We start from the raw sequence: 16,046 nt of genomic DNA on the forward strand, positions 1-16,046 counted from the left end.
ACAGCTGGTCGCCACGACGGTGAAGTACCAGCGGCATGCTGGGAAACGGAACACAGCGTGAGCGCCGAGGACATAAACACGATACAGGGCGAGAGGCCCCGTATCGTCGGCTGATTATTTATTTGTTAACGTGGTTGTTTTGACGTAGCCGTGACTTTATCCAAACGCTTTAATTCCGATAATCATCTCTTATTGAGAAGAAGCAGAGAAACGGATACTTTGATTGTGTAGAGAATGCATTTCAACGAGATGGAAGAGAGCTCCCAGAATGTCTGATGAATTGAACTGGGCTGTTCTAAACTTTATAGTGTCAACAACTAGACGTGCAAATTAAGGCAGTGCTTTGTCTCATTGCTTTCAAAGAGGAAGCAAGACAAACAAACAGGCTCTAGCTGAAGGCAACCGGCTGAGAGACGTCTGGTTCATACCCTCTATAAAGTCTCCAAAGCGAGACTTTCCTGTTTATTTGAAACGATACATCTCAATATGCATGTACCACTTTCTGCCTCACTGCCTTCACACATCCAAGATCACTTGATGTTGACACAACTACCTTTAATATTACAATAGTATACTGCATCTGACATAGCCCATTATATTATGTCTAGCAACCAAGGAAGCTTCTATGAAAGTTGTATTCTGCCTCGTTCAGTAGCATCCTGGAAATGACATGACAACGACCATTATTACTGAGATATCTTTATAGAATTATTGATTCATCTCATGAGTCCTAGTGGACCACCAGCAGGAACAACATCTTTCTCCAATTCCCTTTCCGTACACCTTTTTTCGAGTTCTCGGGTGAACTCCACAACAGAATCATTAGGCATTCTACAAATGTAATGTTGTAATTCATCTAAATACAGTGCGTCTGCCAAGGCCGCTGAACAATCGACCGCTCTGCACTCAGGGAGACTGTGTGGTGTGGTGACTCGCCAGCTCACCGGCCGTCCGCCGCAGCGACGCCTGCTGTGAGGTCATCATGATTAATCCATCAGTACTCTCCTCACATCATCCCCGCTGACAGAAATGTCAAAGGAATTCAGAGCCCCAAATCAATCACGTTATTAAACTTGTTGGCAGGGTAGCCTAGAGAGCTAGAAGCAGCATTGACTCCCAGCCCACAGGTTCTAGCATCGATGGCTAACGTCTCACACACACTCCCTGAGATGTCCTGATCCTGATCTCAGATCCAGCCCTCCTACTATGTTCTAGAAGAACTCCTGATCTGAGCTCCATCGGAATTAAGATATTAATCCAAAGTAGGGATGTAACAGTTACCGGTGTAACAGTAAAAATGTTGTCAATAACAATTACCGTTTTCATTAAAAAAAAAAATATTATCTCGGTGGATAACCGCGCCCGCGGTGTGGAAACCGTGTGCTTAAATCCTTCCCAGCACTTCATCCGAGTCTCCTGAAGTTGCCACGCAGGCGCACTGTGTAGCCTACAACATGATGTTTTTAACATTCATGAAGTTGGAATCATGGCAGAAGGAGGAGACGACAGCACTCAAGACATCATTACTATACTACACGTGAACACTCCAAAAATAAACAAGATAACACTTTTTGTAGGGATTTATTTTTTTTTATTAGCGGTTTATTTGTTTTTATTAGCGTGACAAGACGACCGTGACGCGCAATGAAAACAATATCCCGAGTTTGAGATCTCAATCATGGAATATTTCCCAATATCCCGAGATAGCGGACAAATCAAATTGCGCTATCTTAGGAGGTTCACGTGTAGCATATGTAGCATATACTCAATATATATATATATATATATATATATAGGAGTTCAGCGGACGATCAGCCTGGGCTTCCCTCAAGCCTGATGTGCGGGGAAATTAACCAGAGCTCAGATCTCTCTGTCTTAAGTAGTCGCTGTCGTCGTAGTAGTATTTATACACTCAAAGTACAAAACAACTCAAAGTACAAAACAGTTGTAGCCGGGGCGCTGAGCGGGGGAAGGCGGAGGAGAGGAGGAGGAGGCAGTCACTGTCACGGTGATCTGCGGAGGAAGTGTCGGCGGGAGACGGAGAGCGAGTAATTGTTTACATATTGTTCTTTATGTCTTGAATTTTTGGATTAAACCTGCACTACATGTAAATGTTCCTGACAAATAAGCTGTTTACATGCCGAACCCTTGTTCCTTTGATGTTAAAAGTCAAAACAAATTGCAGACGGCCGTATAGTCCTCATAGCTCTGTCTGTTTTTTGTGCCTTTATTTTCTCGGCCTAACTGCAAACGGCTTCACCAACTCCACCACACCACCACTGTATCCTACCTCCCCAGAAAGGAGGTTTCCAGTCTGGTGCCCTCAGGGCCTTTTTGACCTTTTACTCCGGCCTCAAAGGTTCCCCGAGCATGAATATCCTTTTTAAAAAGTAATTACGTTCTTATTGAAGTTGTCTCACCCGCTAAGTAGGAACAGCAGGAGGAGGAGGAGGTGGAGGAGGATTGTGAGAGTATGCCAAGCAAGGGTGGAGGTTGCATTGGTGGTGGTGATTGTGGTGGAATAGGGGATGGAGTTGATGAAAGCGGTGGTGGCGATGGTGATGGGGATGGAGGTAGTTGTGATGGTGATGGTGGTGGTAGTTGTGGTGGTGATGATGGAGATGATGAATGGTGTGACAGATTGCCAAATAAAACAAAACAGAAACTGTATTTCGCTATGATACTTGATTAGGAACATCAAAGAACACCACTAACCACTCGGTGAGTTGCACATTTCTGAAAACTTTTAGGGTTGTTTTAAGGACAGGTTTGTGAATGCCCGTAGCCAGCCATTCTGAAGCAGGCAGGGGCGATTCTAAATGAGCCAAATACCCGAGAGAAGACCAATAGTCAAAATTTTGGTCTCAACCACTCTATTTCATCCTTAGACAAACCACAAAGGGGGCTCAATGTGCAACCTGAATTGTCCTTTAACAGGCCCTATATTTATGACACATGACATAAGTTGTGTGCACCGAACACTGGATGCAGAAGCAGAAGCCAGGAGCAGACCAGGAGACCAAGCTCTTCCCAGGCAGAACGGTTACCCGCCTGTGTCACCATTAGCACCCTGCAATCATTTCTCTAAGCAATGCTCAATTACCTCGATTCCAAATGAAGGTTGAACTTAGAATCCACTCAGAATTCCCAAATCTTTCTGTGGTTGAGCGGTGCGTGTGCGCTTCGGTCAGCCACTGTAAATGCCATGGCTTTAATTAACCTTCATGGAGGAAATGGCTTTTTTGAATTATTTATCGTCACGGTCCTGAGAACCAACTGAAGCTGACCCGGCGAGGGTTGGGCGTGCTGTGGACAGCAGCATGAGGTTCGGTGGACTCAGACTGCTGACGTTAAACTGATCAGAGCGACTCACTCGATACTTAACATTTAGAAAAACAGCGTTGTTATTGTTTGATTATTGCGCCTGTCTGAATTATGGTTGTCTGTCGGGTGTGAGTGTTATTTCCCTTGACATGGTAATTACACAGCCCTCAGCTTCTCCAATGACGCAAAACAGACCCTTGAGGACCAGACGAGGAATCCATCAATCCATCAATTATAATATGGTGCAGGACAATTCACAGTTAGAGTTACCCCCTGTGGCTGTAGTCTTGTTGTAATAAAACCTCAACTAGGATGATGGTATGATTCAACTAGCAGACAATGAGCAATTGAAATAGCATGACAGCAGCACTTATAGCATATAGCATGATGGTAGCATACAACTAGCATGCAACTAGTATGATGGCAGCATTCTACTAGGATTCAACTAGCATACAAATTGCATGCTGGTAGCATTCAACTAGAACACAGCTAGTATTCATCCAGCCTATAACTAGCATTCAACTAGTGTAATAGCACAATGGTATCATTAAACTAGAACACAGCTAGTATTCATCCAGCCTATAACTAGCATTCAACTAGTGTAATAGCACAATGGTATCATTAAACTAGAACACAGCTAGGATTCAACCAGCCTATAACTAGCGTTCAACTCATATTACAGCATGATGGTATCGAGACATTATGTGGCCCGCATAATGGCCAGAAAGCAAAAAAAATGTGAGAAAGTTATCTCAACAGCGGGCTGGAAGGGGCTCAGGTCATCCTCCGTCGTTAGAAAACTAGAACAACTCGAGAGGGGAACAAATGCAACGCTAGCAAACTCAGGCGCTGGGGCGTCACACTCGGCTGCAGCTAATTTGACAGCCAAGTGCAGTTACAGTCCGTTCCTTCCTCCGTCCCTAAATGGTTGAGTCAGGACGCGTGGACTGGCCAGCGGGCCGTTCCTCTGTGGGTGGGGGGGGGCGGTGGGTGTGACGCCATGGGTTCAACGGCTCGTAACGGAGACCGTCCGTAAATGTTGACTCGGGGTGGGCTGGGCGCTCAGCTGTTAAAACGGATTAAATCGAGAGTGTGTTTTAGTGTGTATGGGAGGGCGGCGAGGGGCGGCGGTGGCGGTGGGATGTTTATTCGGGGTTAATGGCCGCATCCATGCATGAAGGCACTAGTGGGAACCGCTAGCGGAGCAGGCCCTTTATTCCGTTTGCCAAGTGGAGTTTAGTCCTTCTTCTGCAGGCGTTGAACGGGGATAACAGCTTGTTATTCACAGTGACACGCCGGCCGGGGCCGCGGTCGCTGGGGCCACACCGCCGAACCGCTCATTAAAGCCCCCCTCTCCGTCTTTTTATCCCAGTCTCCCCCCTGCCTCTCGCCTCTTTGTCTCTCTGTCCATCGGGTGTCTCTCCCTGTCGCTCTCTGTTTCCGACTTTGATCCCTGCCACTGTCTTTCTCTTTCTGTTGATCGCTTTCCATCTCTGTCTTCCCGCCCTTTTTGTCTCTCTTGCTCTTTCTTCCGTCTCACTTTCTCTGTTTTAAGTGAGCCGTGACCTTTTCAAATTCTCACTCCTAATTTTACCTTTTGGCGTCGCTGCTTTAATGGTCTGAATGCCATCCACGCTCCTCGCTTCAGAACACTCCTTGTACGGTCAAGCCTCCGTCCTGTGTCACACTGTGAGGGCTTCCTCCGACACCCTGAGGTCTCACGCTCTGCTCTTCTCCCGCTCCAGAGGTACCGCCCAGTCCCGTGAAGTCCTCGCCCGAGACCACCCCCACGACCTCCCCCCGCCAGCGCCGGGACTCGGACCGCTTCTGCCAACTATGCAACGCCTGGTTCAACAACCCGGGCATGGCGCAGCAGCACTACGACGGCAAGAAGCACAAGAAGAACGCCGCCCGGGCAGACCTGCTGGAGCAGCTGGGCAAGACCCTGGACATGGGGGAGATGAAAGGTAGGGGCAAGGACTAACCCCACACCAGGGCTAATGTGGTATGGACAGTACTAGTGGTTTTAGGACGGTACAAGTGGATTCCAGGCCAGTACTAGTGGGGTAAGGAAAGTACTAGTGGTTTAAGGACACTACCAGTGGTTTTAGGACAGTGCTAGAGGGTTTAAGACAGTACGAGTGGTGTTAGGACAGTAGCCTACCAGTGATTTTAGGAGAGTACTAGCGGTTTTAGGTCAGTACTAGAGGAGTTAGGACAGTACTACTGGTGTTAGCATTGGCACTTACAGTAACCTGGCACTTAAAAATAGTACTTAGCCTTTTGTAGCGTCTCATCCTAAATATCTCTTTTGTATACAGAGAATGGGTTAGCCTAGCAATTGTAAGTGCTTGGCCCTTTTTTCTATGAACACCTTTAGTGTACCGACAGTGATAGATTGTTGGTTCTCTTTCTACAGACCAATGTACTTATGTAAATCGCTTTGGATAAAAGCGTCTGCTAAATTCTCTAAATGTAAATTTAAATTAGCAACACGCTTGCGGTATAAGCAACACACTAGCGGTGTGAGCGCTATGCTAATGGTATACGCAGAATTCTAGTCCATCAACACTATGCCACTGGACTAGCACAATGCTAGTGTTATCAGGACCGCTGTAGAGGAATTAGCTGGCCAAGTTGAATCGATTCGCCAATTAACATTTTATAAAGCATTCATGGCGATACCCCTACATTTCCAACGGCTACGTTCCTGGAGGGATTCAGAATTGGAAGCCGTAGAAGATGTAGAATAAAGAGAGCAACACCGGGGATCAGCATTCAGCATTTCACAGTCTGGTCTGAGACTGATATGCAACACACATGCACACACGCAGGCACGCACGCACGCACACACACACACACACACACACACGCAGGCACGCACACACACACACACACCCCCACACACACACACACACACACACACACACGCACAAACACGCATGCACACCAGACCAAATGCTGAATTGTCAACCCCGGTCAGGTCCGAGACTGATATATTGTGTGTGCGTGCGTGCGTGCGTGCGTGCTTTTGTGCGTGTGTGTGTGTGTGTGTGCATACGTGTGCGTGCGCGTGTATGTGTGTGTGTGTTACTGGAGCAACAACACACACACTTGTGTGCGTGCGTGCGTGCGTGTGCGTGCGTGCGTGTGCGTGTGTTACGTTAGGGCCGGAGCCTGTGTTAGCAGGCTAACACAGACATCCCGCAGACATCCCCCCGCAGACACCCTGTCCTGAGGCGCCGGCACTCAGCTGTTCGTACACAAGACCCCCCCCCCTGATTGGTTAAAAACAAATCCTTCTGATTACCAGTCTACTCATGCGCCGGCAGATTGATGTCAGCGTTGCACGTCCACCGGCATTGATTTATTGTTTTTCTGCTGCCATAGGAGACATCATTTCATTACAGTTTAATTTATTTAAGGAAATGTTTGTGTTTCCGAGTCTGTAAAAAGTGTCGGTTGCTGATGCTGATGAATGGCTTTCGGTGGAACCCAAAATAAAGTGCGTCGGGGAAGGAAATAATTCCCCATCATCAGCTGCAGCTGAGGGAGCCACCGATCATCTCAGTGCACCGTGTCTCAGATAAATAATAATAAGTCATTTATTTTGTATAGCGCTTTTTAATGACCCAAAGACGCTTACCATTCACACACAGTCATACCGGTGGTGGTAAACTACGATAGTAGCCACAGCTGCCCTGTGGCAGACTGACGAAAGCGTGGCTGCCATTCAGCGCCTACGCCACCACCTCAAACATACGGCAGTCAGACACATTCAGACACGAGGCAAGGTGGGTGAAGTGTCTCGCCCAATGACACAACGACCATGACACAAGTGGCAAGGGCGGGGATCGAACCGCCGACCCTCCGATCGTTGGCCAACCTGCTCTACCAACTGAGCCACGGTCGCCCCAGATGTCAGCTCAGACACGCTGCGGAGACACTCTCACGTCCCTGGGAGTCCCGCACCCTACCAGAGCCCCGGCCTGCTGCTCCCCAGTTGGGGTGACGGAGGCAGGGAGGGAGGGAGGGTGGGGGGGAGGGGGTGGGGGTGGTGCTGGTGATGGTGCCTCTGTCACAATATGTCAATAGGAGTTAGAGGACGGAGGAGGCGGGGGGGGCGGGTCGGCGCTGGGGACCGGAGCACCCTGGGGCGCTGTTCAGCGCACGGGAGCGTGACCGCAGCCAATGGGAGGTGATGTCTCCTCAGTGGTGATTGGTCACGCTGCCCTGGCCCTGTGACAGGGATTGGCTGCTTGGCCGTGATGGGTGGGGGGGTGGGTGATGGTTGGCGGAGAGGGTGGTGTTTTTAGAGGAAGTCAGGGGTGTCGTTTTCTTTATTCTTTATTTCAGACCCAGGGGATCCATATCACAACAAACAGAAAAAACACAGAGTAAAAAATACACAGCTTTCCACAATATTCAATGTGGTTCCAAGGTCTGGAAGAGAATCTGACGTAACTGCGTACAGGGTTAACCAAGACAGCAATTAAGTCATTTTCTGACTCAGATGCCCTACACATAAATCTATACATCAGGTTACGTAACACAGCAGAGCAGGTTGGTACCCCAACACTGACAAACATAGGACTTGCACTGGAGCTTCTTGGAGCTCTCAGCAGTAGCCTCATGCTGTCATTATAAGCCACTGTAAGCTTTCTAATGCTGCCTTGCTTATAGCGACATATATATAGCGACACAGGTGGGCAGTATACAAAGGTGTACAATACGCTCTAAAGAGTGATATCTTCACAGGTACAGAGCACATACAAAACTTACGACACAGCATGTTTGCTTGAGCATACAGCTTCCGACGCTGCCTGTAGATGTCCTTGTCATCAGACAGGTCATCTGCAATAATATGGCCCAAGTATGTCATTTCACTGCACACACAGTGCAGTGCCAGACAGATAGAAGTCAGGGAAGGTTGACTGTCTATCTTCTCTGCTTCTGACAATCATGATCTTACTTTTTTTTTGCGTTGTATTTTATGTCAAAATCAGCACCATACTGTGCGCATATTCTCAGCAGCTGTTGGAGACCAGCACTATATGGGCTGACTACTGATTAAAACGTGGAGACCTGTTAGGACGGACAGGACAGAGGATAGGCTTACACACACACACACTCTCTCTCTCTCTCATTACTTTTCTATAACACCCACACAAAGACACATACACAGACATACAATACACACAAACATACACAGACACACACACAGACACACAAAATACAAACACACACACACAGCACACATGGAATGACACTAACACACACAAACACACACACACACACACACACACACACAGGAAAAAACAGTCACACATGAACCCAATGCCACAGTCACACCCACACAGCATCGCTCTGATAGCGGGGCTCTCCACACAGGCGGAGCAACACGAGTATAGCGCCTCCGTGGCTCATCAAAAGTATTTAAATTATTTATTTAAATCCCCCTTCCTCCTCCGAGGGACTTTACTTCTCTGTGGGGCTCAGAAGGATTATTCCCCGCTCTGCTTCACAACCGATGAGCCATTTAGTCGTTGGCTGTCCTCATCATCTTAATCATCATCATCATCACCATCATCCTCCTCCTCCTCATCATCTTAATCATCATCATCACCATGATCCTTCTCCTCCTCCTCTTGGTCTTCATCATCATCACCATCATCCTCCTCCTCCTCATCATCTTAATCATCATCATCACCATGATCCTTCTCCTCCTCCTCTTCGCCTTCATCATCATCAAAATCATCATCTTCCTCCTCCTTCTCTTCACCATCATCACCAACCTCCTCATCTTCTTCCTCCTGTTCCTCCTCATTTTCATCATCTTCGTCACCAACCTCCTCCTTTTCCAGCTCCTCTTCCTCCTCATTCTCATAATCTTCATCACCAACTTCCTCCTCCTCCTCCTCCTCCTCCTCCTCCTCCTCCTCCCAGCCTTGGTATGTCCTGACGGCAGCTCTTGTGTGTGTGGAGCAGCGAGGGTCATCCGCCCCCGTCACTCATGGTTTACGATCGGGTGGGTGGAGCTGATTGGGACGCCTTAGCATTAGCGTCAGTGTTAGCGTTAGCCCCGTTCCGCGGCTGGCCCTAATGAGGGCTTTCTCTCCGCTGCTAATCAATTAGGCGTGGGAGCGGCGTCATGCTAGCAGGCAGAACCGGCTCCTTAGCTCCCGCGGCGCCGGTGCTGCGGTGCGCAGCACACTCCACAGGAAGTCCTGTTATAAAAATATATATAAAGTTTTGACTTGGACTACTTTTGGTTTACCTCTGCCGTCCCTAGAAACTTCTATTTAGTTATTTTACTTTTAGTTTTAGTACTTGCCTCTTTGCACTCCCAAATGCGACTGCTCATATTTACGTATACACTTTTTGGTCTAAAATCCTCCTTCTTCCATTAGTTGGCACTTATTGATCTGCTTTAATGAGTGATTGAGTGATCACGTTCCCAGTGACTGCAGGTGATCTGTTCCAAATGTCATGTCTTGCGATTGATGACAGCAGTCACCAATCACATGACATCTTTGGCCAATCAGCTGAGGAATTACAAGGTTGGCATTACGTGTTATTACCTAAACTATAGTATTATTACATTAATACTACAACGACCTAAAAAACGAAATTCTAACCAATATTACAACTTGACCCTAACCCAGTCTCTAGTCCAACTCAAAATTCAACCCTGAGAAATCACTTCCACACACACACACACACACACACCCTAACCCTACACACACTGTCCCCTCTCATGTGTGATGTGCGTCGTACATAAGGAATGTGGCATGTGAAGACTGCATGGATGAAACATTGATGAGATCCTATGGAGACGCTAGGTGCCATTAGCATGGGACCAGCAGGCTGTACACTCACTAGCAACGCCACCGCCGCGGCGTGGCTAGCTGATCCACAGGGAGAACTGAGGCTGAGAGAGGGGGGAGGGGGGAGGGGGAGACAGAGATGGGAGTGAGACAGAGCGAGAGAGAGAGAGAGAGAGAGGCGAAGGGGGAGAAAGGGAGAGATGGAGGGGAGAGGGAGAGAGTTGAAGAGAGAGAAGGAAAAGGACAATTCTGAAAAAAAGAGAGAGAAGGGAGAGAGAGGGGAAGGGAAAAGAGAGGTAGAGAGAGCAGGTAAGATAATGGTGGAATATGATAGAGAGAGAGAATATGTGTGTGAAAGAGAAAGAGGGAGAATGTCTGATGGAGAGAAGTAGGAGAGGAGAATGTGTGTGAAAAGAGACTGAGCGAGAGAATGAAGGAGGGAGGGAGGGAGAGAGAGGGAGGGAGGGAGAGAGTGAATGTGAGAGTGAGAGAGGGGGTGCAGTACTTCATCCCCAGTGGAAGGTCACACCATTAGCACCCCTCCAGTGTGAAAGCCACTCTCTGGTGAGACTACCACACCCCTACCTGACTGACTGACCCAGGTGTGTGTGTGTGTGTGTGTGTGTGTGTGTGTGTGTGTGTGTGTACATGCACTTCAGTGTCTGCAGGGAAGACAGGTAAGAATGTGGTTGGCCTCCACACGTCTTGTTGCATTTGTCTTCAGGTCAGAGGTCATCCAGCTATTCTTTCTCTATAATGTGTGTTTTGGCTCCCAGCTCTTCACTGGAGATTAGGCCTTGGGCCTCGCTGTGTGTTCAATGTGTTGATGCACATTCATTCACACACAGACACACACACAGGCATGCATAGACACACAAGACAGACATTACTTTATAAATCCTATACTGCACAATACGACCGCAGCAGAGAAAGAAAGTTTGAGCGTTTTTACAGCTTATGAAAAGATCAGAACATACATCACATGTGGGAATGCTGAAGGATATGTATATATGATATATTTAAGCAATAGATCACGACAGGCTGTGGTATACGGTCATTATACCACAGTTAAGGGGCGTTGTCCGTCCCGACGCACAGCGGAGGGACGGCGACCCCCTTAACTGTGGTATAATGAACGTATATCACTGACTGAAGTGATCTATTGCTTTTATAAAACGGTTACGTAAATATGGCGAAATGAAAGTCAAAGACACCCTCAATTTTGAAAAAGCTAGAAAGTCGGAAAAGCATTTTTTTTTAACGAACACAAAAAAGTAGTCCTTCCTGGCTGCCGGCAAAGTGTACGGCGGTTGCTATGCAACACACTGTAGCGTCCTTCAGAGAGAAGGCTAGAGAAGGTAGCTGGTTCGCCGGCAATTTAGCCTTCTATCGAGTTCACTCGAACTCGATAGTTCACTCGAACTCGATAGTAGGCTAAATTGCCGACCGTGTGCCTATTGCTTTACAACATTTCCACCCTCTCCAGCAATCAACATGTTTTTAGGCTTCAGTGAACTATGCTATCGCTTTTATATATAAATAAACAACAGTTAGAGTTAGGCGCGGAGTGATACTGAACTCTGTAAACTGAACGGGCGTCATAGCTGTGTGTATACGCTCATTATACAACAGTTAGGAACCAATCAGATCGCTTGATTTAAGCCACCCGTTTTATATATATATATATATATATATACACCTCTATCGTTAACTCCATCCATGCTGTTGCATCAATGAGACACGAACAGAAACATGACCTTCACCTGCTTGTTCAAAGCCGGTCTTCAAACCCACTGTGTGTTCATACCGTGGAGGAAGCTACTGTATGATGCATGAGGAGAGATTATCTCTTGGTTGGCTAATCCATCACGTTTTTATTTTGATCAATTATGGTAATTGATATGCAAATATGTTAATAACATTAGAAGATCGTCTTTAGATATGCTAAAGATGGATTGCTTCAGAGAGATTCAATTTGAACCAGAGATTTAATACGAGACGTTTTTTGCCCGGTTTATCTAAACCTTTTTTTAATCAGTGAAAAACTATCAGTGAAAACACGTAAACGCTATCCCTCAGATCTGTGTAGGGGCCAGAATGAATAGACTCACTATTCATCTTTAGTATGGTTAGAGAATAGAAAGTGTGAGATCACAGTGAGTAAGCAGTATTTTTCTTGTTTAACTGGTTCTTTATATGGACTAAGGCACTGTTATTTTATGGAACAAGCTGAAAGCTACTTACTCTGTTCCACTACATATGAAAAGTGATAGATTACAACCATGAGCCTGGATTTGGGTATTCTTTAAAGCAGTGGTTCTCAACCTTTTTTCAGTGATGTACCCCCTGTGAAATATTTCTTCAGCCAAGTACACCCTAACCAGCGCAAAGCATTTTTGTTTTGGCCTCCTTTGCCACTTGTCCCTCCGTGTTTTCAAAATAATTGCTGCTACGCTTCAACCACAACTCGATCCAAGTGATTGACAGGTGATGCCAGGTGGCATATTTGGTTCTGAGCATCCTGGTATGGGGGAGACTCTGGGTTTTAAGGATAATGAAATTGAATAGCCTACTGAATATAAAATTAATTTTATGAACTTATACTTATATTTTCCTGAAATATTTATGAAATAATTATTTTTAAAGGAGTTTTGCATGGATGCTACTTTTTAAAAAATATGTATATTTTAAAATCTCACGTACCCCCTGGAGTGCCTTCACGTACCCCCAGGGGTACACGTACCCCCATTTGAGAACCACTGCTTTAAAGTATTAAAGTATTGTTTTGTTATTATTATTGTTTTAACACAAACATTGAATGTAATCACAGTGGAACTTACTCACTTTAGTATGGTCCGACAGAGATTTGATTCTGCCCTCTTATGAATGTGATGTATTGATCACGTCTTTTTGAGGGTGTGTGATTGTGATGTATTGATCATGTATTGATCACGTCTCTGTGAGGGTGTGTGATTGTGATGTATTGATCATGTATTGATCACGTCTCTGTGATGGTGTGTGATTGTGATGTATTGATCATGTGTGATTATGTTCCACTATGACCAACCGAGTTTGGTTGACCTTGGTGATCCATAAAGTCTCAACTCCAACATTATCATCTTCATTCATTTCAGCTTTTGATTCCAGCCATGTGATCATCAATATGTACCATTATATCTAGGAAGAGACAGGAGCCCATGTTTACTGAGTAGCTGTTTGGTGACTCCACCACACTCCACACATGACAGCCCTTACTCAGACTAACTCTCTAGACAAACACTATATCTTAGAAGACCCTGATAAGTACAGTACTAGTAAGTACTCTCTCTCTCTCTCTCTCTCTCTCTCTCTCTCTCTCTCTCTCTCTCTCTCTCTCTCTTTTTTTCTCTCTCCCTCTCTACCCCTCCCTCCCTCCCTCCCCCTCTCTCTCTTCTCTCTCTACCTCTCTCCCCCCTCTCTCTCTCCCTCCCTCTCTCTCTCTCTCTCTCTCTCTCTCTCTCTCTCTCTCTCTCTCTCTCTCTTAACAAGCACAACCGGCAGCCGTCTGGTTCAGATTCTGCCGACAGAAGAAATAACGTTCATTACAGGTTACTGCCCCCCCACCCCCCCATAGTGAGATGAAGCCATCTCACACGTCTTTCAAAAGCTGTCTTCTTTTCCTTTCTAACAGGGAAAAGAAAATCTGAATATTTTTGAAAGATGTCCTCATTTGAATGTTTCTTTCATCTCCTGGTATTCTCTTCATCTGGAAGGCCTGGAAGGGTTTGGGTTTTAAGAGGACGCTAGCTAGCATATGCTCTTTCAGCCTGGATGCTCCCACTGCTCTCGGCCCAGGGGGGAGGGGCGAGAGAGGGAGAGAGAGAGAGAGAGAGAGAGAGAGAGAGGGAGAGTACAGATGGCTGCTGGGTAATTTAGCATGAGGGACCAGCACCCACCTTTTGTTCCTCTAATTTAGACTAGTTTGCACAATTTGTGTTTCACTTATGGTGATATATATAAACATATATATATTTAGGCAATAGATCACGACAGGTTGTGGTATGTTCTCATTATACCACAGTTAAGGGGCGTTGTCCGTCCCGAAGCGCAGCGGAGGGACGGCGACCCCCTTAACTGGTATAATGAGAACATTTCACTGACTGAAGTAAACCGTTTTTTAAAACGGTTACCTAAGTATGGCGAAATGAAAGTCATAGACACCCTCAATTTTGAAAAAACGAGAAAGTCGGAAAAGCATTTTTTTAACGAATACAAAAATGTAGTCCCTCCTGGCTGCCTGCAAAGTGTGCGGCGGTTGATATGCAACACACTGTAGTGTCCTTGAGAGAGAAGGCTAGAGACGGTAGCTTGGTTCACCGGCAATTTAGCCTACTATCGAGCAGTTCACTCACCGTGTGCCTATTGCTTTACAACATTTCCACCCTCTCCATCAATCTACACATTTTTAGGCTTCAGTGAACTATGCTATTGCTTTTATATATAAATAAACAACAGTTCAAGTTAGGCGTGGAGTGATACTGAACTCTGTAAACTGAATGGGCGTCATAGCTGTGTGTATACGCTCATTATACAACAGTTAGGAACCAATCAGATCGCTTGATTTATAAATATAAATATATTTTTGCCAGAGCCTAGCCAACACTCTCAGCTACATCATGGTTTCAGGCACCGGGCACTCAGGCTCAGAACATGCACTCACGGTATTGTTGTAAGAAGCTTTGAATAAAAGCTACCGCCAAATGCCCTCAATGTATATTTCTACATTTATCTATTTATCTCGCCGGTTTCCGGGCCAAGCGAGGACATTCCCCAGTGGTCGGATGCCAATGTGTGCCACGGTTAGTAAACGTATTGGATGTATCTGGCTCAGGCAGATTTAAAGATAGTTGCACAAAGGGTGCTGCTTTGTAAATGAGCTTCCAGCTGTAACATTCACACTTCCATTTCTTTCAGTTTTATTTTGCACAACACATAAATAATTGAACTAACGATAGATTCCAAAATAACACGGTGAAACGAAACCTGTGAGCAGCTTTCATTACTGACGTACGTGGCCAAGTTTCCCTCCCAGTGAAGACAGCAGAGGGAGCAGAGAGCAGGATTGGCGTATTTCTTTACTATGTGTGAAGCTCTGCCGTACCTGGGATCCCAGTTTAGAAACCATCTCCACCAAAACCCCAAATAACCGCCTGAGTCACGGCTCAGTGCGGTGATGCGGGTCGCCACGGTGATGGAGACGGGGGGGAGACGGGGGTTCAGCTGGCTGGCGGGGATGGCGTGCAGACCGCTAAATTATCTTTCACTTTTTCAGGAATGTTTGAGAGGCAGGCTGTCAGATACAAAGGCCACTGCTGGACACAGATAGGACACACATGCATGCACACGTGCACTGATACACATACACACTCACACACACACAGACAAATGCAACACATGCATGCACACACACACTCTGCAGAGCTTGTATCTGTGGAGGCTCAAATAAATTAAAATGGCAGCCGTGGCCCCTGTCTGTGGTCAGGGCGATCAACAGATGGGGCGAAAAAACTGTTTAACTCTCTCTCCCGCTTACTCTCTCTCCTTACCTGTTATTCTCACTCTCTCTTCATCACTCCCTATCTACCGCTTTCTCCATATTCTCTCTTGCTCTCTCTCTCCTTATCTCTTCCTCCTTCTGCATCGCCCTCTGTATCGCCTTTTCATTCTCTCCCTCTAACTTTCTCTCACTCCTGCCTCTCTCTCTCCCTCTCTTTCTCTCTCCCCTCTCTCTCTCTCTCTCTCTCTCTCTCTCTTTCTTTCTCCTCTCTCTCTCTCTCTCTCTCTCTCTCTCTCTCTCTTTCGCTCTCCTCCCTCTCTCTCTCTCTCTCTCTCTCTCTCTCTCTCTCTCCCCCCCCC

The 16,046-nt window shown here is 46.5% G+C and overlaps 1 protein-coding gene across 1 annotated transcript in view; it reads left to right on the plus strand.

Annotated features, from left to right (window-relative positions):
* LOC311343949 (zinc finger matrin-type protein 4-like) overlaps nucleotides 1-5,308 on the plus strand; it is a gene marked incomplete at its 3' end in the record, with an annotated part of 60,271 nt that extends 54,963 nt beyond the window's left edge. The window contains exon 5 of the mRNA XM_084468905.1: nucleotides 5,070-5,308. Within this exon, the coding sequence (XP_084325031.1) occupies nucleotides 5,070-5,308 (239 nt within the window). The remainder of the gene's footprint in view (nucleotides 1-5,069) is intronic.
* Nucleotides 5,309-16,046: the final 10,738 nt, after the last annotated feature.

The sequence above is a fragment of the Micromesistius poutassou genome (genome assembly GCF_964030765.1).
Source record: "Micromesistius poutassou genome assembly, chromosome: 5".
NCBI lineage: Eukaryota > Metazoa > Chordata > Actinopteri > Gadiformes > Gadidae > Micromesistius > Micromesistius poutassou.